This window comes from Mesocricetus auratus, unplaced genomic scaffold (genome assembly GCF_017639785.1).
Source record: "Mesocricetus auratus isolate SY011 unplaced genomic scaffold, BCM_Maur_2.0 Super-Scaffold_100676, whole genome shotgun sequence".
NCBI classification, from domain to species: Eukaryota; Metazoa; Chordata; class Mammalia; order Rodentia; family Cricetidae; genus Mesocricetus; species Mesocricetus auratus.
Genome location: NW_024429266.1, coordinates 104,226,849 through 104,252,933, shown reverse-complemented (window position 1 = coordinate 104,252,933; position 26,085 = coordinate 104,226,849). Strand labels below are relative to the sequence as shown.

The 26,085-nt window shown below is 40.0% G+C and overlaps 1 protein-coding gene and 1 pseudogene across 10 annotated transcripts; one reads left to right on the top strand and one right to left on the bottom strand.

Moving 5' to 3' along the window:
- Positions 1-25,757, bottom strand: LOC121136778 (zinc finger protein 431-like). Of its 10 annotated transcripts, none has more exons than XM_040738032.1 (6): positions 24,948-25,392; positions 24,361-24,396; positions 21,051-21,747; positions 9,120-9,246; positions 8,849-8,909; positions 1-8,024 (listed from the first exon to the last, which is right to left on the bottom strand). In XM_040738032.1, the coding sequence occupies exons 3-6, from the start codon at positions 21,060-21,062 to the stop codon at positions 6,599-6,601; spliced, it is 1,626 nt and encodes a 541-aa protein (XP_040593966.1). In that variant the 5' UTR covers positions 21,063-21,747; positions 24,361-24,396; positions 24,948-25,392; the 3' UTR covers positions 1-6,598. The 10 variants fall into 10 exon arrangements, with proteins under 10 accessions (XP_040593966.1, XP_040593970.1, XP_040593969.1 ...); XM_040738036.1 differs by lacking the exon at positions 21,051-21,747 and adding an exon at positions 16,081-16,213 and having other exon boundaries at positions 24,948-25,377; XM_040738035.1 differs by lacking the exons at positions 24,361-24,396; positions 24,948-25,392 and adding exons at positions 9,586-9,703; positions 16,081-16,213.
- On the top strand, positions 21,141-22,650 carry LOC121136943 (annotated as a pseudogene).
- Positions 25,758-26,085: the final 328 nt, after the last annotated feature.

Here is a 26,085-nt window from a genome sequence, read left to right as displayed (position 1 = left end):
TATTTAACAAAAGTTTTTATTTCTTTGCAGTTTTTGTTTGATTTTGAGATGAGGTCTCAGTGTAGACCATTGTATCAAAATGTCAGCTATATCAATTTTTTCAGCTCAGATTGGTTTCATTCAGTAGAGCAAAAGGTCAGCATTCACCAGGCCTCTGCATAGGAGGGCATGATACTGAAACCAATCATTCTAGCATTAGGAAGTGAAGACAGAAACATTATGATTTCTAAGTCAGCCTGAAATTTATGAGCCTGTTTCAAAAAGAAAACATCAAAAGCAATGACTAACAAAAATAGTCCACGACTTGCAACCAAGACTGATGGATATGGTTTGGTTCTTACAATCCACATGGTAGGAGGAGAGGACTGCATCACATAGGCTGTCATCTGATTCCAAATTACACTCTGCATGTGCATGCACAAAGACAAGAATAATGAACTAAACCTTAAAAAAGAAATAAAAACAATCTTGAGATGGTTCCACAGTTCAGTGCCTGGTGTGGAGCACACAGAGAACATTGCTGCTCCAGTAAGTTCCAGTATTTTAACATTGCAGACCACAATTCTCCAGCATCTTTTCACTTTCATTTTTAATAGTTCTCACTATGTGTTATGGGAGTTTCCTTATACCATTTCCTTCAGGAAATTTTGTGTGGGCTTCAGTGGAGAATAAGGATGTATAAAATGACCTTATAGAAAGAAAGGTAACAGATAATTTTATTTGAATTTGTCCAGATTTTAGATGCTCATAATACTCAGGTGTTAGCTATAACTGCTGCATTACAAAAGATTTCAGATAAGGACATTTTATTTGAAAAAAAACTTATAACCTAGGGAAAAGGAGGGTATGGTGTGCCCACATGTGTGTGAGGTGTGATTGTAAATGCCTGAATCCTAACAAAAAGGCTACCCAAATTGCTTTCAATAGTCAAAAAGACAGTGTCTTAACAGGAAAGGTTGGAGATCTGCACTTCCCATAAGCCCCCCCCCCCAGAGTCAGTCATCAGGAAATGGCCAAAACCAGCATGACCCGAGAGCCCAAGGATCTTCTATGGATGGTTCAGTAGCCTGTAGCAGAGGAAAGAATACAGAAATTCTCCTATTTTTGTGGTTAAAAAAGAAATCTAGAGATTTGAAGCAAGTTATTTGAGAAGCCTCAGGAAACTGCAGCTCTGTCAGCCCCACCTAGAAAGGTGTCTATGAAAATGCAAAGCAGACAATACAGCTAATGAAAGCTTTACAACTTGGATTAGAAAAGATTTACAAACTTTAAATAAGTTTCAAACATTATTGGGAAATAAGACCCTATTTAAAACTTCTACAGAGGATCTTGACCCCCACAGTGAGATTCTTAAGGGCAGTTGTGACCCTAGTTCCTTTAGACAGCTCACAGAAGCTGCTAAACAAACACTGACTCAAATGGAGCATGCCACTGACATGCCCATGGAGCTTTGAAAACATGAATTCAAAAAATAAGTAAAGGGGAGTTGTGCACTTAGCCTCTACATAATGCATTAAGTCATGTACTCTTCATTTTAAATTTTCTGAATGTGGATGCCCATGAGCATTCTGCCATGGATAGATTCTGGCATGATGGCTCAACTTTCACTCAAGCCAAATGGAAAAATCCTTGCACTGGATTATGGAGAGGATCCGATCCTGTTTTAATGTGTAGTTGAGGGCATGATCGAGTTTTCTCGAAGGTTTGTGAACTGCCAGAATGTCTGAGGTATGTGAAGCAGAGGAATGCCAGACATGACGATACTGTGAAAGCTGGAGCCACCACCCCAAAAGAATTCAGTGAGATCTACTGAAATTGTGTTCCTGACCCTCTGATGTCATTGTTCTACAGTCTGAAAAGGGAAGGAAACTGTGGTCAGAGATTTTTCAAATTCTCAACAAACCCACTGCATCAATTTCCCAAACCTCTGTGAGTTCTTATCCTGGATCCAGCCAAGGCCTGAATGCACAGCAGTTTATACACATTGCATCTTGGGACATAGAACTCATTTTTTCCAGTCTTCCCCTTTGAGGGAAAAGGACTCATTACAGTTGGAACACTATTTTGGAGGTGATGTGTAGCTAAAGCCCTTCTTCAGTATGTGAGGAGGATATGAACAAAAGTTTTGCAGTGAGTATCCAATACTCAAAGACTGTGGTATCTCAAACTTACCGTTGGAAATTACAAGTCATGGTGAATCAGACTTTAATAGAGGGAAACAGAAAAGGTTCAGAATTGTGAGTTATTCATACTTCAAGCACCATGAGAACATTTTATTGTCCTTTGACTTAAAAATTAAGAGAATCGTAATCTGGCCAATTACCCAATTACGTGTCAATTGTTAATAATCACACTGAAATTGTTTATAACCTTTGTTACCCTAAAAAAAAAAGATCAGAGTTCCTTCTGATAACAATCTGACATGTTTATGATTCTTTAGATACTATGTAATTAAGAAGGCAGATTTAGATTTTGATACAGCCAAAACTACTGGAGACTTCCTAGACCAATTTTAAGGTCATTTCAATTTTACTCAAACTTTATTCCCTTAATAAGGAGATGTAGCCACAAAAGCATATGCATTGCTTAGCATTATCAAGCTTGCTTGTGAACTTTCAATGAAAAGTTGACTCAGAGGTGCATGACATCAAGCTATGCACTATCCCCTAACATTTTTATTACAGAGGCTGGAAGTCAAAGACGGGTAAGATCTTTTTGCCTCCAGATGACCTAAGACAGGTCACAAATGGCAGAACATGTGTTCCCAAAAAAAGAGTAAGGCTGGAAGGTGTTAGAAGATGACCTAAAACAAACACAGTCATCTGTCCTGTACCAGAAGCACAGGTATTACATTTAGACGGGGGAATTTGCCAGAGCCCATAAAGATGGCTCCACTCCATCTTGACTAAAGTCCAGAAAGTTCAAAACTGTCCTTAGTAAGTCCTTAGTAGGTCAAAGGCATGGCTACAGTAGGATGTTTGATCTTGGCCTTGGGTGTCTTATCTAAGTAACAAGACTTGGTCTGAGATGTGGTTACTATTGACCCTCAAGGCCAGATGACGAGAAATTAAATATGAGGTGTACTTACCGAATCCTTGGAGAACTGAGGAAGAAATGTTTTTTTCGTTCCATATACATGATACCATGTTCCCCTTTTTGTTAAGTTATTTAAGAATGGTGATTTAAAGTTGAGGTGTTCAGTATTGACTGAATTGCTCTCCTGACATCTATCCTGTGTCTCCTTTCATGTCTTTGGCTAGCTTTTCTAAATCCATACTCCCCTCTCAGGTACAAACCGTGGGCAATTCAGCTGGCTTCAACTACAGCCCTGAAAAGACAGCATCCCACATTAAGTTTCCAGGACCACATGGCAGCTCACACACTGAATGACAAAGTTCCAGGCAATCTAATCACCTTTTCTTGCAGAACACAGTACCTCTGTGTGTGGACAGACATGCAGATATACTGGGTAATGAGGAAATATACCTTAAGGAGAGCCTAGTGGCAGGAGTCATTGACCTGGAAGAACTCTCCTATCCTCTTATGCCTGGACCCCAGGTCGACCAGCTGACTCCATAGTTGGCTTATGTGGTTTGTCAGGACACCAAGACCCTGTGTTCCAACCCTTACTAGGTTCCACCCACACCTGCATAAGTAGTTCCTGTAATTAGAGGCTTTTGATCACATCCAGTCCTGCAGCCACTTTTAAAATAGCCACTCAGAGGATTAATATTAATTACAAACTATTTGGCTTATTAGCTCAGGGTTATTATTAACTAATCCATATAACTAGATTAACTCATTTTTATATATCTATGTATTACCATGTGGCTGGGATGTTACCTCATTTTTTACATGCCTTGCTTTCTTGGTGGCTGGCATCTCCCCAATTTTACACTTCTCCCTGTATCTCTGCTTGCATTTCCAATCTGGCTCTATTCTGTCCAGCTATTGGCCAAATCTGTTTCTTTGTTAACCAATGACAATAAATCATATTCACGGCCGGGCGGTGGTGGCGCACGCCTTTAATCCCAGCACTCAGGAGGCAGAGGCAGGTGGATCTCTGTGAGTTCGAGACCAAGCCTGGTCTACCAAGTGAGTTCCAGGACAGGCTCCAAAACAATACAGAGAAACCCTGTCTCGAAAAACCAAAAAAAAAACAAAACAAAACAAAACAAAACAAAACCATATTCACACTATATAGAGGGACATAACACATTATTTTCCCCTTTCTGTATAATCAAAAAGGGTGCATTTATATATAATATTTAGAATATTTGTATTTGAAAAAAGGAAAGTATTCTATCTTTGAAAGTCTAAAGTTTTACATCTATCTTTTATCATAACTAAGGAAAACTATAATTATAACTACCTAAGACTTCAACTCCATCAAAGACCCCAGAAAGATACAATATTACCCAAGAAACTGACAAGTGAATTGTAAGCAACTTTCAAAACTCTAAAAATGACAGAGATATCTGACTGCCTAGATGATCATCCAAAGTTGTTCTGTAACATTGGGGCATCCATCTTCAGCCTACAGGCCTAGAGTATCTGACAGATTTCTCAGCAAAGCAGGAAATTTGAAGCTGTCCTACCTATATTGGCAGTTTGTCAGTCATTTTTCTCCATGTCCCGCAAAATGTCTGGAAGACTCTTCCATGAATCAGAAACCCTAAAGTACTGTCCCATCCTGTTTTGCCAAGTTCAGTAGTCATTTTTTTAAACATATACTATATGTTCAGTTTATACAGCATACAATCAAGCAGTCCAGACAAGTGCAGTTTCTTGTTCAAATGGCTAGCCCTGCCACATTGAAAGCAAATTCCATAAGGAGCTTCTTCGATACACAGCATTCTCCTGAACTAATTGGTATTGCCAGGAGCAGTCGTGTCTCATAGTTGACAAAAGTCTAAGTTCTTAAAACATTTTAAATGCCATATTCAGTAGGTCTTTGAAGTGTTTGAAGATTACCCATGAGAAATATATCTTTGTATTACCTTGAAAACTAACATAACTGTAAGTTTGATAGACATGAGTGACTATTAGCTTGCAATTCTTCATTATCCTGACAACCTTTTAAGGATTAAAACTTCTTATTGCATAATTAAACAAGCTGTATAGGTATGAGATGTATAGGTAGTATCTTAAGCAGAAATAAAAAAAGAGATATGCAATATGAGGACAATACTCATAATTTGTAGCAATATACAAAAATTCATGCCAATGTAAAATATCTGAGATAAATAATGATCTTTACATCTTCTATTCCGCTAAATATAACAAACATCCATTATCCATCAAATAACCGAAGACATCCATAAACTCCAACTCTTGGGAATGCGGATGTCATTTTATGCGAATTACTTCCTGCTGTCTATGGATAAAGTATCTTTAGGATCCCTGATAAAATTTTGAGATAATGAACAAGTGGTGAGAGGACCAGTGGTAACCCGTGTTGATAGATATCATCTGTCAAGGTTCAGAAGGTCTCCCTTGATCAAAGCTGGTCCATCTTAACCCTAAGCAAATCCACAGCCTCTTGTTTCCTGTGGAAAGAAAGGCAAAACTGCTTCTCCAAAGTAATGCATCTTTTAATTTACATTTTACAAACATATTTTTGGATTTGTGTTTTAAAGATAAGGCTTTTAAAAAATATTTAGGTTGGTATATTTTATCAGTATCTCTTCTAATCCCATGTCTCCCAGCAGCTGTCTCTTACCCAGGAGCCATTAAAAAATTCAAAACCAACACAATAATATGTACAATCAAGACTCCCTGGGTATTTGTCATCTTTATGTGGCTTTTTTCTTTTATATTACTTTTACTTTCTCCTTTAAGACTTTACTTTTTTAACTATTTATTTCTTTTAATAACTGTCTACACCCAATTTTTTAAGCCTACAGAGTTTTTATAAACATACTGTGACACATCTAGAGGTTTCTTTTGGTCTGAATCTGTCTTTATTGCATATCTGTAACCACTGTCTGATCACTGTTTTACACTGGTAAGTGGGCTTAGCCAGGATGAAAATGGCAGCTTTGGCTGTTGTCTCCAACCAGTTGGCTTTCCAACAAGGCAGAGGCACATTCACTGCAAGCTCTAGCAATCATATTTCCTCACAGAAAAAAATCCTCTGCCCTTCATTTGTCTTCCAAAGAATATGATTATAAGTATTTAACCTCAAAATCAAACACCATGATCCAAAAATAATGTGATGACAGGATAAATACCATTTTCTATTGCAAATATATTCATTATTCAAATTATCATGTGTTTCTGTTGTTCTTGAAATATAATATGCTTACAACTTGAAAAACAGACAACATTTTACCTATGTAATGGTTGTACTAATCTTACCGAAGCAGCAGTGAGATAACTCTGGGGACAAAATATATGTGGATTATATGGCCTGACCTCATTTATTAGTTTCATGGGGATTTTCATCAGTTTGAAAGCTTTCATAACTTTGAAGGATACTTCAATGTGCAAAGGCTCTATCACACTGATTACATTCATAAGGTTTTCATCAAGCTGATTTCTTTCTTGCCTGTGAAGACAAGAGTTCTGTATAAAGTCTTTACCACACTGATTGCATTCATAGTACTTGTCTCCAACATGAGGTTTCTTTTATTTGAAGGTTGCTGATAAATGCAAAGTCTCTGTCACAATGATTATATCCACAAGGTTTCTCTCTAGTGTGAGTTCTTTCATGCCTCTGAAGATGACTTTTACGTGAAAATGCTTTATCACATTGATTACATTCATAGGGTTTCTCTCCAGTATGGATTCTTTCATGTCTGCGAAGAAGACTCTTCGTTGCAAAGGCTTTACCACATAGATTGCATTCATAGGGTTTCTCAGCTTCATGACTTCTTTCAAGAATGAGAAGATTATTCTTCTGTTCAAAGGATTTAGCACTTTGATTATATTCAGAATGTTTCTTGCAAGTTTGTCTTCTGTCATGACTGAGCAGATTACTCTTCTGTGCAAACGTTTTACCACACTGAGTACATTCATAGGGTTTCTCTCCAGTATGAATCCTTTCATGACTTCGAAGATGACTCTTCTGTGTAAAGGCTTTACTACATTGATTACATTCATAGGGTTTCTCTCCAGTATGAATTCTTTCATGTTTGTAAAGACAACTCCTCTGTGCAAAAGCTTTACCACATCTATTACATTGATAGGGTTTCTCTCCAGTATGACTTCTTTCATGACTAAGAAGGGTGCTTTTCTCTACAAAGGTTTTACCACATTGACTACATTCATAAGGTTTCTCTCCATTATGAATTCTTTCATGAATGAGAAGCCTATACTTGTGTGCAAAGACTTTACCACAATGATTACATCCATAGCGTTTCTCTCTAGTATGACTCTTTTCATGCCGGTGAAGATTACTCTTCTCAGCAAAGGCTTTACCACATTGATTACATTCATAGGGTTTCTCTGGAGTAAGACTTCTTTTATGTATTTGAAGATAACTGGGACTTGCAAAGGCTTTATCATATTGCTGATATTCATAGGTTTTCACTACAGAATGAGTTCTGTGTACTTGATGAAGACTGGGATATGCAGAGACTTCATCACTTTGATTATATTCACAGGGCTTTTCTTCTAAATGAGTTCTTTGGTGTAAAGAGGAATCATATCTAATTGCTTTACATTCATAGAGATTCTCATCATTATTGGATATTTTGTGAGTTTGAAGATACCTGTGATGGCTAAACGCTTTAGAACAAAGCGCACATTTTTCACTTCCTCTTCCCAAATGAGATTTTTCACGTCTTTGAAAAGAAGTGGAAGATAGCGAACCTGTACAGGCAAGTGAATTTCCGTCTTCCTTGGTCTCATAATGTTTTTCTCCAAAATGAGAGTGGAAACTTGTATCACAGCCATCATGTTTTCTCATAGTAGTGACCACATCATATCTTCTAATAGTTCCAGGAGAAACAGAGGTAGACTGCTTCTTTCCATATCCCTGTTGCTCACATGGCTTGTATCCACAGAGACAGTTGATATGCCTATTAATGGAAGAATAGCAAATAAAAGGTTTTCACATTACATTCACATACTCTTAACATTTTTGCCTTGGAGATGTGGTATATGGATTCAGGTTTCTACACTACTATAAATTCCTTGTCTCTCATAAAGTGCTCCTCTCACTAAACTATGGTAAGTCACTCAGTAAAGCATATGAGAAACACTAGCTTTAATATGGAAGATTTGCAGCCGGGCGTTGGTGGCGCATGCCTTTAATCCCAGCACTTGGGAGGCAGAGGCAGGTGGATCTCTGTGAGTTCGAGGCCAGCCTGGTCTACAAGAGCTAGTTCCAGGACAGCCTCCAAAGCCACAGAGAAACCCTGTCTCGAAAAAACAAAAAACAAACAAAAAAAAACAATATGGAAGATTTGCTTATTAATGATCCTGGAATACTGTAATCCCCTATCAATGTGTATATCTTACATGATGATTGAATGGCATGATAATAAGTGGATGGACAATTCAACATTATGTCACTTATGTGGCTATGATTAAAACTGTAACATCTCTTATGACATTGCATCCTTGTCTTATCCTTAAAGGAATGCTTTCCAAACAGTGATCAGCTACCTGAACTTGGACTACATGGTGTTGTGACACTGTAATAATCATCTCCTTGTCTTATCCTTAAAGGAATGCTTTCCAAACAATGATCAGCTACCTGAACTTGAACTACTTGGTGCTGTGATACTGTAATAATCATCACAAACCTGTGCTAATTTACATTGTTGCTATTCTTTAAAAGTTCAGGGAACACTAACATTTCTTCCAAGGTCCATATATATCTGCTTACACATGCAATTACCTTCCGTGTCTTCCAGAACTTTGACAATGCTCTTCAAAACTGTGGTCATTCCATTTGTACCCTAAAATACAGCACCAGAAAATGTATGAGATATATTACTGGAAATCAGGCACAACTGAAATTAGCATCTTTTGTGGATCTTTGAACACAAAGATTCACAAAGATTTACTCACTAGATTCTTTCTCCTTCCCATTCAAAATTACAGAAGAGCAACAATCTCCAAGAAAGGCTTGTCATCTTAAGTTGAAAACTGGAAGTTCACATTCCTACCTATAGAAGTGAGGTTCCAATAGGTTTCCAGCATCACATCTTTGTAGAGACTCTTCTGGGAAGGATCCAGCAAAGCCCATTCTTCATGAGTAAGGTTCACATGCACATCCTCATAGGTCACTGCGTCCTAAAGTATCCCATAGTGTACATAAGAGAAATGGTGAGACTGTGTTGCAAAAGGGCATATCATTGAGCATATATTTACATAATTCATTGTTTTAGTTATAGTCTATCACATGGGTAATAAAATACCAAAGGCAGTTGCCAACAGACTTTAAACAGAAACACAAAGGATAACCATGCTCTCCATATGTGTGCCCACAAAAGAGAACAGGGAACTGCAGAAGAAATGCCTAGTAATAAATCCAGAGAGACATTCAAACAGAACAATACAATAACATCAGCAAATTTCATCAAAATTATTAACTTAAAAAGGGATAGACAACACGGGTGTGGTGGGGCCCACCTTTAATCCCAAACCTCAGGGAACCAAGGCAGGTGATACTCTGTGATTTCCAAGTCAGCCTGGTCTATGTAGAGAGTTCCAGGACAGCCAATGGTACATAATGAGACTCTGTCTCAAACTAACAAAAAACAAACACATAGAAATCATGCAGAGTTTCACTCAAAATTCCTCAATAGAGTTAAAACATGAACTCCAATTCTGTAGTTCTCAGCCATAAACTGACGTGACCCCTTGTAAATTGTAAGAATGATAATTCCTAGAGAGGAAAGCATTTTAGTAAATTACTGACCGACAGATTAAACAACTCTCAAAAATTAGTAAACACTGACCATAAAAAAATCATAAAAATGATGGAATATATAAAGAAGTATCAACAGATATGATCACCTATTGCTTTGAAGAGATCCTAGATCAGTTCACAGCACTCACTAGAGGTTACCAACTACACCCATCATTAGGTCCAGAAAATCCAATGCTCTCTTCTGATTTCAGTAAATACCATGAAGACAAGTGATAGTTCACTCACAACCACCTATAACTCCAGTCCTAGGGGATCTGACTCTTTCTAGTTCCCATGTGCACCATGCATACACACTACACAGGCATGTAAGTAGGAAAATGATCATATACAAAAAATTATTATCCTAATAAAACAAAAAGTATAAAGGAACTGAAGATGTACCTCAGTTGATAACATTCTTGCCTAGCAGTTTAATTTCTGTTCCATGTAGTGTATGAGGATTAGGATGCCTGTAATCACAGAACATGAGAGGTGGATGTAGTAGGACTAGGGCCAGAAACTGAATGTCATTCTTGAGGACATAGGAAAATTGAGGGCAGTCTGGGCTATATGACACACTGCCTTAAGAAACAAGAACACAAAAAACAATCATACAAGAACATCCTAGGAGAAAGTAGAGAAAACCATATGGGACACAAGTTCTAGAGTTATGAAAGCCCACAAATCTGGAATAGGTATTGATTTCATTCAGAGGCAACAGAAATGGTAACCAGGGTGCGAGAACTGAACTCTGATGCAAATTTCACATGCACATTTTTCACTGAGCCATCTTTACAGCCCCTGAGAATGTTTATGCACAACATGGCTTCAGTTTCTTACTGTTATTACCAGCAGAAGACATGTTTATCTCAGAGGAGGCAGACCCATAGAATGCACTAGGAAAGTTTGTATCTAAAAGAAAGAGGATTTCACTGTTCACCAACAAGAACCCATAGGATCTAATGAACAGTTCTAGCTTGTCAAGTTACAACCATCAGATCCCTATATAATTATGTATAGCTCTGAAAATAAAATATTGAGGTTTAGGTTAAAGACTATAGCCCGCAGAACAGAGGTCTCCCTAAAATGAAACTGTTAGAGAAAGGTCTGTTTCAGAGGGTAAGGAGACCTGACTGATACCACTGATGTCACCAACTGGGAAGTGAAAGCACGAGAATTGGGACTTCAAGGTCATTTTTTGCCCCATAATGTCGTATCTCAAAGAAAAAAAAAAGCACAGGAAAAAATTAATCAGAACGAACTCTCAATTCTGAACATTTATGCCACAAATACAAGTACACCCACATTTCTAAAAGAAACATTACGAAAGCTTAAATCACTCACCAAAAGGCACAAACCCCTCTCACACCAATAGACAGGTCTGCCAGACAGAAATTTAACAGAGAAATAAGGGAATTACCAGATGTTATGACTCAAATGGGCTTAATAGATATGTATAGGACATTCCACCCCAAAACAAAATAATGTAGAATAAAATAAAAATGAATGCACAATATATCAAAACTTCGGGGATACTGCTAAAGCAGTGCTAAGAGGAAAGTTAATAGCACAAAGCACCTACATAAAGAAACTGGACAACTCTCACACTAGTAACTCAACAGCACACCGGAAAAGGGTAGAAAAAAATGAAGTAAACAATCTCAGGAGGAATAGACAACAGGAAATAATCAAATTGAGAGCTGAAATCAATAAAAATGAAAGAGAACAGTACAAATCAATGAAACAAAAATTTGGTTCTTATGGAAAATCAAACGATAGACAAACCTTTATCAAACTAACCAAAAGACAAAGAGAGAATATCCAAGTCAACAAATTCAGAAATGAAAAGAAGCCATAACTACAAACATGGAGGAAATCCAATCATTCAGCTACATTTCAAAAAACTGTACTCCACAAAATTGTTAAATCTAAAAGAAGACAATTTCCTAGACAAGTACCACATACCCAAATTAAATCAAGACCAGATAAACAATTTAAATACATACATAATCCCTTAGGAAATAGACAAGATCATTAAAAGTCTTTAAAAAAAAAGCCCAGGGCCAGATTGGTTTCAGTGCAGAATTCTTTTCATGGAAAAGCTAATACAATACTCCTCAAACTGTTTCACACATATAAACTGGAGGAACATTGCCAAACTCTTTTTATAAGGCTACAGTTATCCTGATATCCAAACCTAAAAAAGATACAACAAAGAAGGAGAATTACAGACCAATCTCCCTCATGAGCATTGACAAAAAACTAACCAATAAAATACCAGCAAACCTGATGTAATGGGGTTCTGATGGTTTAACAAGGGAGGAGGGACATACTTCTAGCTCCTGGGCAGATTTCTTCATGCCCTGTGGAATGCCATTGCCAAAATGAGGATGGAAACTCATCCACCAGTTTCCTTTCCTCATTCTTGTTGCACCTGATTTTAGGATCCAGAACTTTTTTTTTTTCTGCTGAGTTGTGCCTTTCCTACTGGGATTGCTAAGTGAAGCCTGTGATAACCTGCTTGCAGGTTAGCCTGTTCAGCTGTTTACACGGTGAAGTGGATAATGTTACAGAGAACACACCAGCCATGGCTTTCTCACACCCTGTGAATGAATGTGTGAAATACTCCGTAGTTTTACCTGCTGATACTGTCTGTCCGAAAATACATTTTGAATGTATTTTCCCCCACCCCCTCCCCCAAAATATACTGGCAAACCAAAATCAAGAACACATCAAAAAAGTCATCCACCATGATCAAATAGGATTCATCACACATATGCAGAGTGGGTTCAACATATAATCCGCCATATAAAGAAACAGAAAGAAAAAAAAAACATGATCATCTCATTAGATGCTGAAAAAGCCTTCAACAAAAGCCAACACTCCTTTCATGATAAAGCTCTTGGAGAAATCAGGAATTCAAGGATCATACCTAAATATAATAAAGGCACTGGTCAGCACGCCAACAGTCAACATCAAACTAAATGGAGAGAAACTCAAAGGCATTCCACTAAAATCACGAACAAGATACGGCTGTCACTTCGCTACATATCTATCCAATGTAGTACAAAGTTCTAGCCATACCAAAAGGACAACAAATGGAGATCAAGGAGAAAGAAATTGGAAAAGAAGTCAAACTTTCACTATTTATAGATGATAGGACAGTATACATAAGTGACCCCCAAAATTCTACCAGGGAAATACTACAGTTGATAAGCACCTCCAGTAATGTGGTAAGATTAACTCAAAAAAGTGGTGATGTCTTGCTTGTAAAAATAAAACCTGTCTGAAAGTCAGAGAATGGAGCTTGCCACTAGCTAGCCATAGAGGTCTGGAGGTCTGTAATAGCCAAAATGATCATACATGACAGAAACTTCTGGAGGCATCACCATCTCAAACTTCAAGTTCTATTATACAGCTACAGTAATGAAACAGCTTAGCATTGGCATAAAAATAGACATGTGAGCTAATGGAATTGAATTGAACATATTGACCCAGAAGACCACTTCGTGAATGTAGCACAGACACTGAGATTGACAATTAAGAAATGCGACCTCCTGAAACTGAGCAGTTTCTGTAAGGCAAAGGACTAAGTCAACAAGACAAAATGGCAGCTTACAGAATGGGAAAAGACCTTCACCAACACCACATTTGACAGAGGACTGATCTTCAAACTATACAAGGAACTCAAAGTACTAGACGATAAATACCAAATAATCCAATTTAAAAAATGGGGTACAGAGCCGGGTGTTGGTGGCGCATGCCTTTAATCCCAGCACTTGGGAGGCAGAGGCAGGCGGATCTCTGTGAGTTCGAGGCCAGCCTGGTCTACAAAGTGAGTTCCAGGACAGCCTCCAAAGCCACAGAGAAACCCTGTCTCGAAAAACCAAAAAAAAAAAAAAATGGGGTACAGATATAAATAGAGAATTGAAAACAGAAGATTCTCAAATGGAAGAGAAGGTTCTTAAGAATGTGCTCAACATCCTTAGTCATCCGGGAAATGCAAATCAAAACAACACTGAGATACTATCTTAAACCCATCAGAATGGCTCATGCTGGGCATGATATATAGTAAGAACCAAACTCATCCACTAATGGTGGGAGTGCAAAGTTGTATAGTCACTTTGGAAACCATTATGGTGGCTTCTCAGAAAACTGGGAATCAATTAACTTCATGACCCAGCAATACCACTTAGGCTAATACCCCAAAGGATGCAAACTCATACCTCAAGGACATATATGTTCATAGCAGCATTATTTGTAATAGCCAGAGCCTGGAAGCAAGCTAGATGTCCCTCAACTAAAGAATGGATTAAAAAAAAAAATGTGGTACATATACACAATAGAGCACAACTTTCTCTGTGTATATACACATATTTGAAGGTATAATCATTTTATAAGTCTTGTTAAAGAATAATACAGATTTGACATTAGACATCTACCAACCATTGAATAGTTTAGTGAACTCTGCATATTGTGCTGAAACAGCTCCTCTATCAGAAACTACAAGACTTAAAACCTACCATAATACTAGAATAGTATTTGTCTCTCTTCAGACATTTATAAAATAACATATTCAACAGTTTTTCATAGCTTATATTTTTGCTAATCTCCTTTGCCAGGTCCATTAACATCTGCCAATGCCCAAACCAAGAGACTGGCGTCCGCATGGCCCATAGTCCTTTCTTTTCAGGTCACTCAAAAATCTTACAAGCTTTTTCAGTAAAATGAAAAGTACAATTCTCTTTGCCTTGGGAGCAAGCTCAGCAAACCATCAGGACGTGTCCTTGTTCTTCCTGTACTCTGTTGTCATCTGTTGGCAGAATTAATCCCCAGGGGTTAAAATCCAACACCATTTGGCAAACAGATTACTCATATCTCAGAATTTGATGCTTTAAAATATTTTTACCTAACAGTTGATACCTATTCAAATATGACCGTTGATTCTGCTCACACAGGCAAAATTACCTCACATACCATTGTTTATTAAACATCTTTCTTTTTTTAGGATTACCACAACAAATAAAAACTGATAAGACCTTTCTTTATACAAACATACACTATATAGAAATTTTCAGTGTATAGAAAATAACCATGGTACTAGAATTCCTTACAATCCACAAGGAGAAGCTACTGTGGAAAAACACCATCAACTATTAAAGCAACAAATATATAACATAAAAAGTAGGTATATGCATCCACCCAAATCCCCATATACTATGGTACACCTAGCTATACTAACTTTAACTTTTTCATTAGAAAGGATAATGCTTCTGCTGCCCAAAGGCATTCTGACCCAAAGGAGACAAAGCCTAAAAAAATACTACGAATGAAATATCTAAAGAGATGCAAAAAGAAAAAAAAATCAAGAGGAGATGCTCTAAGAGGAAGAGTAAAGTTGTTGACTTGGAAGATGTCAAAACCCTAGGTCATGAAGCTGAGACACTGGCGAGACAGCAAGTATAAACAACTGATCCCAAAATGATGGTTTTATGTCTGTGGATGTATTACATGTTAATTCTCAGATAGCCAATGTAGAATCAAAATGTGATTTGTCAAGAGGGATAAAAAACACCCATAACAGGAGACAGTTTGATGTTTTGTCATTTTAAAAATTGTTTTTATCCTTAATTATACAGGTAAAAGATGCTGTAAAAATGTTTAGTCACAGGAATAGAGGATATTTATGGTTAGACTAACCTAACTGATCACTCCAAACACTATAATACAAACTTCAGGATAATTAAGTACTCATTCGAAAGGTGAGAGTGGAAAATACAATGATATGAAGATGAACAATGGAATATCTGATACATTGCTTACTAAAGTTGTTATTACTGTACCTAGAATAGAGCTGTTGTCAATAGTTTAGAAAATAACTTCTGATTTCATTTCCCACATAGCTGCAAACAAGAGCAATCTTTTGGTATCAGAGCAGACACATCTATTCCTGGGCTCTTAAAAACAAATTTATTTGGCATAGGAATCACACATGAACACTGTGCACAAATACCAGGGGACAATATAGAATCTTCCCATATATATTTATAGGACTTCCCCTGATATCCCAGTCAATGGTGCTTTTCTCAATGCTTTGAATATACTTGTATCCCTTCTTATTGCAATTTGGGATGGACCTTGGAGGGAGGGGTTGCTTCATGTGGGTTTAAAGTGAAAGGTATAAAGGTTTAAAAGTGATAGGCTATTACACTTACTTTGCTCGGCAAATTTCTACAACAGAATTAAAAAAGGTCTTCCTGAGAACTGTCGATGATTCTCAGCAGTTACTGGATCCTGTAACCTGTGCAGCCACGTGGGGTCTTTTACTGCATATTCCAGGATTACTCACTGGAATACAAAGAGAAGACTCAAGAATGGCCTCTGAATGGTATACATGCAAACATCACACCAAACACATTAGCAGAAGTTAATACAGAGACGGGTGAATTGCACAGCAGTTTTACAAAATACAACTACTATAGATTATGTTACTCAAGCATAACCTTGGTTGCCAATAATTAACTGGCATGCATTGCTTTAAAGTCAGATTGTCCCCCATACTACTAACAGTCAAATTAATGACCTACATAACTGAGATAGACAGATCTTTCCAGTGACTTTTGAGTTACCTTCCTAGTTACAATGACTTGGTCCTCTGCTAACTATGCTTACCATTCTCTTATGATTGCCTGTATTAAATTTACTAGCAATAAAGGCAATCCATTCTCCTACGGCCTCTATTACGGCCACTGTTTTAATCTTTAAAACCTTAGAAAATGGGAGGTGTAAAGTCACTAGTCTTGTATGCACAAAGAAGCACTGAGAGAACCAAGAATGTTAATCGTACAGGGTGTCTTGTCAACAGAGGAGAGGAAATCAAATACCTCCAGAAATCTGAGAGTGCATTTTGGTAATGACCTAGTGAATATTTTGCTATCTGTAGCAACATACCTCACCCTAATTCCCCAGGATTCCAGACTGTTTCCTCCGATACCATCACCCATTTAAGGGAGATACCACATGCCCTCTATGACCTGCTGACCTCTATGCTATGTTGTACAGGGACCACATTCGATTCTAGGTCTGAGATAGAACCCAACCTCATGTTTGCATGTGCTGTGCAAAACATTTTCTCTGTAGTCATATGTTAACCTTTATTGTTTACTGGAATTCAAATGACTATGGGAATAACCATTAGCTGGAGACCCTTTTCCAAATACTATACATACCTACAATAAACTGCCTGATATTAGACTCACTAAGATTGGCATAATCGACCTGCACTGGGTTTTCATTCTCATCTCTTCCTGTGTTCGATTCCTTGTTTGACACCTGCATGCATTGATATAGGACTACTCCAGCATTGGCAACTATGGCAGTAACAGCAGTAGTTCTCAACACAGGGCAATAAATCATCAAACCATTCTTTTAGTCCTTTTCTTCGTTTGACCCAAAATATGATGATGGAGAAACATTGAGAAAGACTCCTCCCTGTTCTGATCCATCTGTCCAGGCATCAAACACCAATCTGAACTCAAAGTACATAGAAGCTCGGGAACTCAAAGTTATAGGAGTACTAGCACTTAAAAATGTATACAAAGAAAAACTGGAACAATCCTTAAGATCGTTTCAAAGTAGTTTCCCAAGCAAAAACAAATACAAAAGATGAACACAGGCCATAATAGTATGACTACACTTTTTTGTTTTATACAAGAGGATATAGTCTCATTGTTAGGAGTATTGTTTCCATATAATTCCATTTCGAACCTAAATGTTATCCAATGCTGATAATATTTGACAGATTCTCTTGAGTAGCTGCTCCCTCTATATGAGGAGAGGAAAGGAACTTCTCAGCCCCATACTAATCCCTCAGGCTCATTACTGTGGATGGTGATGGCATCATTATTATTATTACAAAACCGCATCTTAATTCTTTGCTTTCCCATCTCGTGTGAGCAGAAGCTACACGGCTCTAATCTGTGACACAGCCACAGGGAATATTAATAAGACCTTGGAACTCTGGTCCTCTACGTTGTTCCCAATGATCTATTCACTTAATGCTGAGACAAAAGGAGTGTCGCCAGGGGGAAAGTGAGGTGGAATGAAAAGATTGTTAGTCATATTCCCTTTAAACCCTTTAGCTACTGATGTGAATACGTTCTTCTCATTTCATTTGTTGTTACATTATGAATAACAGACAACTATCCCCTAGATGTTTCACACAATGAACTTCATGTTCAATACAGCAAGGAAGGGCTTCCATCCCTATATCATGAGATGAGATAAAATTTAAAAGCTCTTGGGAAACAAAGGATCTCTACTGTCATAGGGTCCTGGAATCCAATTTGAGTCATTAGTATAAACTGGAATACTGAGATCCCATCAATGCACTACTGGGGTCAAGGGAGGGTTAAGAATATAAGCCCAGCAAGAAAAAAACCTTTGCATTACTTACTTGAACAATAGTGATTGCTAACAGGGCCAAGAGCAAGATCCCAGGTGTTTTATTTCACCCACATAACAAACCATCTGTTCACTGTGGAAGGGAATGCTTTGCTCATTGTTTTGAGAGTCTGACCCACAGTCAGATGAGCTATGTGTTCAGGTGGCAAGTTAAGCTGTGCTCACTTGCTCGTCTCTCAATTTCAGCAGTCTTTCTAAACTCTAACCATCACATGTACCTGTGCAAACATAAACACACCCTTTCCCCCATTTATAACATTTCTTTTTTCCACTGTAAAGATTCTCCCCCTTTATTTACCTTTTTTACGTTTAATGAGAAGAATAAAATCAGTAAACTATGCCAGCCAGTATCATCTGCACCTTAAGGGAACCAGTGGTTGGGTCAACTGGTAGCAAGAGGCAAAAGAAAATCTTTACTTGTTTCTTTGAGATCTACTCTGGCAAACAGGTCTGTGATGATGCCTAGAACTCTGGGTTCTCCAGCATGAATACCCCTTGAGGCACAGACAACTGGAACCCTAGGCCTTGGGTTTCCCGGGGTCTCTTGCCCAGCCTGCACCTCTCTCGCTTTAACACCAGTGCTAGTAGTTCAGGAGGGATGACTGACAGGCAGCAACTATCGCAGATGAGACACACCTGAGAACTGGGGTCAGGGACAGCATCGACAATTCACAGCGCCCACCACAACCCACAGAGGCTTCGCATGACTGCCACTGTGACCCCTGGGGCCTCCAAATGAGTGCTCTCTCAAGATGGCCTCTAGGGGCCCAGTGGTGCCCGGCAACAGGGTATATATCAAATTGAGTACCCTCAATATTTTCTCCAATAATAGACCGATAAAGAATTTCAGCAGACCTAAGATGATCATCATTACAATTCAAAGAAGTTAAAGTAAATAATGAGTAGACTAGGATTTTCACAGAATTAAGCACTGCCTTACACCCTTTTAGTTTAATTAACATGGTTTAATGATCTGTTAGATCTTTCAATGGTGGCCTGTCCTCTGAGGACTATAAGGGACATCAGTAATGTGTTTAATATTTCAATGTTGTAAACACTCTTGAAATTTTAATGATATATAAACTGGATCATTATCCACCTAATTTGCCGTAGACCATTCACTCATGATATTAAAAGTTTTTTAATGTAATATAACTGATGAAGCCTTTTATAGTACTTGATAAAGTAGCCCATTGAAATATTGAAAATAGCTAAACCCAATGATGCATGTATCACAACCTATCAAAAACATTTTTTTTAAGACAGTAAGGTTACTCTGTGTAGCTCTGGCTGTACTGGAACTCATGTAGTAGACCACACTGGTCTTGAACTCAGAAATACACTGTGCCTGCCTCCCTAGTGGAAGGATTAAAGGTTTGGGTCACCACTGTTGGGGAAGTCCTGTGTATATGTCAATAAATTACTGCTGGCCAATAGGAATCTAGATGGGAGGGACTAGGAGTCCAGAACTCTGGGAAAGAGAAACACAAGAGAGTCGAGATGTAACCGCCATTGGGGTAGGAAGCTCGGAAACCTCTCCGGTAAGAGACATACTTAGATTAACAATTATGGGGTAAATACTTAAGTCAGAGCTAGCCATTAAGAAAAAAGCAAGGCCAACAGCTTCATAATTAATACAACGTCTTGTGTGTTTATTTGGGGACTAGAATGTGGCAGAGCCCAGGCGGCTGGCGGGGGATAAACCAAAGCGGCTAGCAAAGAAAAAGATTCTCTTAACACACCACCACCACCAAGCTACCAAAACATTTTCATTTGATACATTACCTTGGGGGTAATGAAGGCCTTTGAAAAGTTTGACTAGTTTCACAATGTGATATTATTAATTTTGCCATTTTCTGAGTTAAAGGAAATTTTCTTTTAAAGGCACTCCATTAAGCATGTGATTCTGTATGAAACTTAATAGCTTTAGGTAAAATGGTACCATAATGTAATGGATATGTATTGATTACAGAACCTATGAATTGATTGACCTTCGCAGTAGTAGGACTGGAAGATTAAGTGCTATGATAAGTCATAAAATGCCACCTTCTGCTAAGTATACAGCAATAACTTCATAGATGTAGGCAGGGTGCAGGGTATGGGGCCAGGGGCTACAGGCTCAACCCACAGCTGGGAGTGGCTGAGGTCTTGAAGGGGATATGGGAAGAAAGACTCTGGAGGGCAGGCACAGTGGGGAGAGAGGGGGGAAATCATCAAGTTAGATGGAGCCAGTGCTGGAAGGGGAGAGGGAGGTCATGGTGGGCAGGGCCACAGCACAGGAAGAGGCAGCAGCAGACAGGGCAGGAACTGGGGAGAACCAGAGCAAGAGAGGTAAAGTTAGACTACTGGGCTTGGCTTCTTACTTGAGGTGAAGTAAGACTACTGGGCTTGGCTTGTACTTGACATTTGGGGTGAAGTCTCTGTGAGAGCCAGACCTACCTAGAAATGCAAGAGCTTCACACAGGCTCTAGGGTGCATCCACAGCATCCCTGTCATACCACCTTCCTATTAACCTACACACATGACTTCTCCATACATGCACACACAACACACACACAACGTCAGCCATGCTGACACAGGCATCATGGATGCCCCAAACATGTAAACGTACACACAGGCTACTCCCCACAAACACATATTTCTCACAGAACACACTCACATGTTTCTCAAAATGTATAGTTAGATCAGGGAGATGGGTCAGCACGATACCAACACCACTGACCTGAGTTTGCATCCCACGTGAGAAGAACCGAGTCTCAAGTTGCCCTCTCACTGCCACTCATGCACTGGGCATGCGCGCTCCACAGATGGAATGTTTGGTCAGAAACATCAGTCTATCACTCTTTGCCTCACAAGATTTCAAGACATGCACAGATACAGAGAAGTAATATGACAAAATAGTAATCACTATTTGGATCAGGATAGCCTTGAACTCTGCCTCTGCCTCAAAAATACTAGGTGTGAGGTGACATGCTCAACTAATTAAATGTTCTGATCAAATGAAAGCATAATAGAGAGATGTATGGCAATTTCCTGAAGAATGGAAAAAAATAAAAATAAAAATGTCAGAGTAATTTTAAAATCTTTTAAACTGTTACAAATAGAAAACCTAATCACCACTTGGACTCCTACACCTGACTTCCAAGACAGGGAAGCTGAGGACACAGCAGGAGTGTTTGACAAAGACATGGACCAGCCAGAGGACTCAGGCTCTGAGGATGAGCTGGAGGGCAAGGGGTCAGTTAAATGAAAGCAGAGACTAAGGGGGAGTTCAACCATTATGAACTTGGCATGAAACATGGAAAAATTTGAAGTTAGAAAAAAAGGGAATATTCATAAAAGACACAACTTCTTTTTACTTAGCTGCAGTCTCCATGGCGTTGGGGAATTTACATCAAGATGGAATTATCTACAGAAACCTGAAATTGGAGAACATCATGCTTAATCAACAAGGGCATGTGAAACTAACAGACTTTGGACTATGCAAAGAATCTATTCATGATGGAACAGTCACATGCACATTTTGTGGAACAATAGGATACATGGCCCCTGAAATCTTGATGAGAAGAGACCACAAATGTGCTGTGGATGGATGCAGTTTGGGAGTCTTAATGTACAACATGCTGACTGGAGCACCTCCACTCACTGGAGAGAACAGAAAGAAAACAATTGACAAAATCCTCAAATGTAAACTTAATTTGCCTCCCTAACTCACACAAGAAGCTCGAGATCTGCTTAAAAAGAAATGCTGCTTCTCTATTGGAGCTGGTCCTGGGGCTGCTGGAAAAGTCCCAGGGCATCCATTTTCAGACACAGTAACTGGGAAGAACTAGCTCAGGAGGTGGAGCCTCCCTTTAAGCCTCTGTTACAACCTGAAGAGGATGTGAGTCAGTTTGGTTCAATGTTTACAGGTCAGACACCTGCTGACAGCCCAATGACTCAACTCTCAGTGAAAGTGCCAACCAGGTCTTTCTGGGTTGTACACAGGTGGCTCCATCTGTACTTGAAAGTGTGAAAGGAAAGTTTTCCTTTGAACCGGAAACCTGATCACCTCTCAGATTTATTCATAGCCCACGAATGTCTATCAGGCCTGTCAGATTCTCTCCTGGAGATTCCTGGGGATGAGGTGCTTCAGCCAGCATGGCAAATGCTCAGACACTGTGGAATACCCAATGGAAACAGTGGGATAGAGCACACGGATGTGACAATGACTGAGAAGCATCAGCACCACTTCCTGTCCAACAGCTGAACTCTGAGCCATACAAAAACATGCTTTTCCTATGATCTCCACAGGGCCAAAGCATCTGCATATTAACCTATGACAAAAGAATTCTTTCACTGATGCAAACAGAAACAAAAAAGGGAGAGGAGATGTGAGAATCAAAATGGCAGTCTTAGAGAGTCAGTAACATTACCTAGACTGCTTTGGATGGAGGAAAAAATAAATATGGATTTAAAAAAAAAGATCAATCAACGGTGCAAAAAAAAACCAAATCCACCAAAAAAACTCAAGCACAACAGTATTGTGGAACCCACAGACATATCGATTGACTGGTTCCCAACTAGTGACATCTCAGTATTAGCAACAGTTTTCATGTTGAAGGCATGTATTAAGACAGTTTTAAGGATAAGATGTTGTTTCTGAATGACCATTGAAGCCTGACGATATCAGGGTTATCCTTTCATAGGCAAAGTATGAGATTGCTGCATTACTTGCAAGTAAGGACGGATTAGCATGGAAGCTTTTTCAAACTTTGACCAGCAACACAGAATCAAAGACAAAAGAGTGTTATGGATTCGTGTTTTACATGCAAACAACCTGCATTATTTTTCTTACATAATATATATTTTTCAAATACATTTTTGATTCAGCTCATTCTGGAAAACATCCCAAACTTTAAAATGCAAAATTAATGCTTATTGTGAAGAAAGTCAGCTTTTGTTTCTTCTCTTGATGAAATAAAATGCAGATGAATCCTTGTTAAAAAAATTGATATTCACCAGGATTCAGCAATTTTAAAAAGACTCGTCTATATATTCTCACACCTGTCAGCTGCACACTGGTAATCAAATAAGTAACACTTTTCCAGGCTTCTGTGGTGGTACTGCCCTTTGATGTCAGCATGTGGGAGGCATCAAAGGTCTAGGACACCAAAGACCAACAAACAGGACCACACTGTGGAAGATGACCAGGGTATGAGGATATGGGAGAAGATGTAAAACTAAATTAGGGATCAACATGTCTTCCATGGACCTAAGAATTAAGCTCCTATAGCTATCCTAATATATAACAAATTAGACTTCAAACTAAAAATTAATCAAAAGAGATGAAGAAGGTCATTTCACATTCCTCTCAGGATGAATCCATGAAGCCGAAGTCTCAATTCTGAACAGGTATGCACCAAATACAAAGGCACACACATTTACAATGGAAACATTACTAAAACTCAAATCACAAATAACCCCCGCCCCACACACACATAGAGAGGGAGACCTCACACCCCACTGAACAAAATTAGCAGACAGACAAATAAAGGAACTAACAAAAGTTATGACTCAATTTGACTTAACAGACATCTACAGAACATTCCATCCAAACAAAAAAGAATATACCTTCTTCTCAGCACCCCATGGGACAGTCTCTAAGTGTGACCACATACTCAGCAACAAAGCAAACCTCAACAGACACAAAGAAATTGGAATAACCCCCTGTACCGTATCCAATCACCATGTTTTAAAGTTAGAATTCAACAATACAAATTGCAGATATCCTCCAAAGTCATGGAAATAGAACAATGCTCAATTACATCACACCTGGATCAAGGAAGAAACAAAGAAATTAAAGACTTGCTAGAATTCAATATTCAATGAAAATGAAGACAGAGCATACCCAGACTTATGGGACACTTCAAGAGCAGTGCTAAGAGGAATGTTGATAGCGCTACGTGCCTATATAAAGAAACTAGAGAATGGTCACACTAGAGACTCAACAGCAAACCTCTAAGTACTAGAACAAAAAGAAGCAAACTCACCTGGGAGGAGATGCCAGGAAATAATCAAATTGAGCTCTGAAATCAATAAAGTAGAAACAAAGAAAACAATATAAAGAATCAATGAAACAAAGAGTTGGTTCTTCGAGAAAATGAACAAGACAGACAAACCTTTATCCGAACTAACTGAAAGGACAATGCTCAACTTCAAATGGAAAAACAGAAAACCCAGGGCAGCTGAAGTAATTCTGAAGAATAAAAGGAGTGCCAGAGTTCACAGCGTTCCAGTGTGTTGTACTACAGATGTACAGTAATAGAAACCACAATGTTTTTGACATAAAAAGTCACTTCAAAATGGAAGACCCAGACATGAAACCACGTTTATGGATAACTGGAGTTCGATAAGGAAGTTAGAAATTCACACTGGAAAACGACAGCATCTTCAACAAGCGGTCCTGGTCAAACTAGATGTCTGCATGTAGAAACAGATGTACACGAATCATCCCGCACAGAACTCGAGTCCACGTGTGTAAGACAACACGAGCCTGCCCGGTGTGAAACGCTAGCTGCTGAGTGCTGTATGCTTACACACACAAGCCACGGCCAAGGCCGTGTCTGGATCCTCTCACCTGCCTAACGTGGGACAACCAGGTCTGTACCTATCCACATGAGAGAGCTGCCCACGGCAGAAATACACAGACATGACAAACGGCTGCAGCCCAAAGTGCATCGAAACGACCCACACTGCTGCAATGAGACCGCACTGTCCGAGGAAGACTCAGGCGATCAGCAGACCCTACGCGAACACTCGGGACTAAGTCACAACAGCGCAGTGGATTCTGACACCCGAGGCCGGGAGCCCGGGCAGTGTGGCCGCCCCGGCGTCCGCAGCAAATGCGCCCCCGACGCGGACTCTGCGCCCGGCACCGAGTCCACGCATGCGCTCCTGAGCTGAGCGCTCGGCGCCCAGGGCACAGCGTCCGGGAGACGCTGGGGACGGCAGCGCGCTGCGTGGTGACGTCACGTGCGGCCCGACCACGCACGGCCCCCACGCCCCGTCCCGCGCGGTTCCGCCGCGGACGGAGACGATCAGAGGCCTCGGGACCGCCGGCGGCGGGACGGCGGAGCTCACGTGACCGCAGGCCCGGGAGGCCCCGCAGCGGCTCCGCGGCCCCTCCCCGCGTGCGCACGGCGGCCCTCGCTCACCATGGCGGCTCCGCGTTCGCCCCGCGCTCCTCACAGTTCCCGGCGGCGGCTCACAGCGCGGCCCACGGAACGCGAGCGGCTGCCCGGGTCCAGGGCGGGCGAACTGCGGCATGGCGGACCGGAAGTGCCCGCCCCGCTCTGACTGACGGTGCGATGGCGGGCGCTGATTGGCCGGTGTGGCCTGAGTGACGGGCGCAGCTCCCTCAGGGACCGAGAGTGAAGGGTGCGGAGCCCGGGTTCCCGGCCCCGACTTCGCCCAGGGCAGAGCTTCCCGGCCCGCAGGGCGGGCGTGGATCTCACAGAGCGCGGGGCTGACCGCAAAGTCGTCCTGCGCTTTCCCGCTGAGTGAGCTCCTCGCACGCTTCCCCTGCGCTCAGGGCCGGGGTCTCAGGCCGGGCAGACGCTGGCCCAGGCTCTGCACTCTCCCAAATGTCCCTGTCTGTCCATCTGTGCCTCTCCCTTTCCATGAGCCGTCCTGTCCTTTCCTGTTTAAGTTCTTTTCTTTTTAAATCTGGTGCCTAAGCCAGGATCCAGCCATGCCTTTGCTTTTTTATTTGTTTC

Coding starts and splice junctions, on each gene's coding strand:
- LOC121136778 (XM_040738032.1), bottom strand. Junction 8,910..9,119: donor TTGGAACCTCACTTCTATAG/GTAGGAATGTGA, acceptor GCTGTATTTTAG/GGTACAAATGGAATGACCAC. Junction 8,025..8,848: donor AGTTCTGGAAGACACGGAAG/GTAATTGCATGT, acceptor TTCCATTAATAG/GCATATCAACTGTCTCTGTG.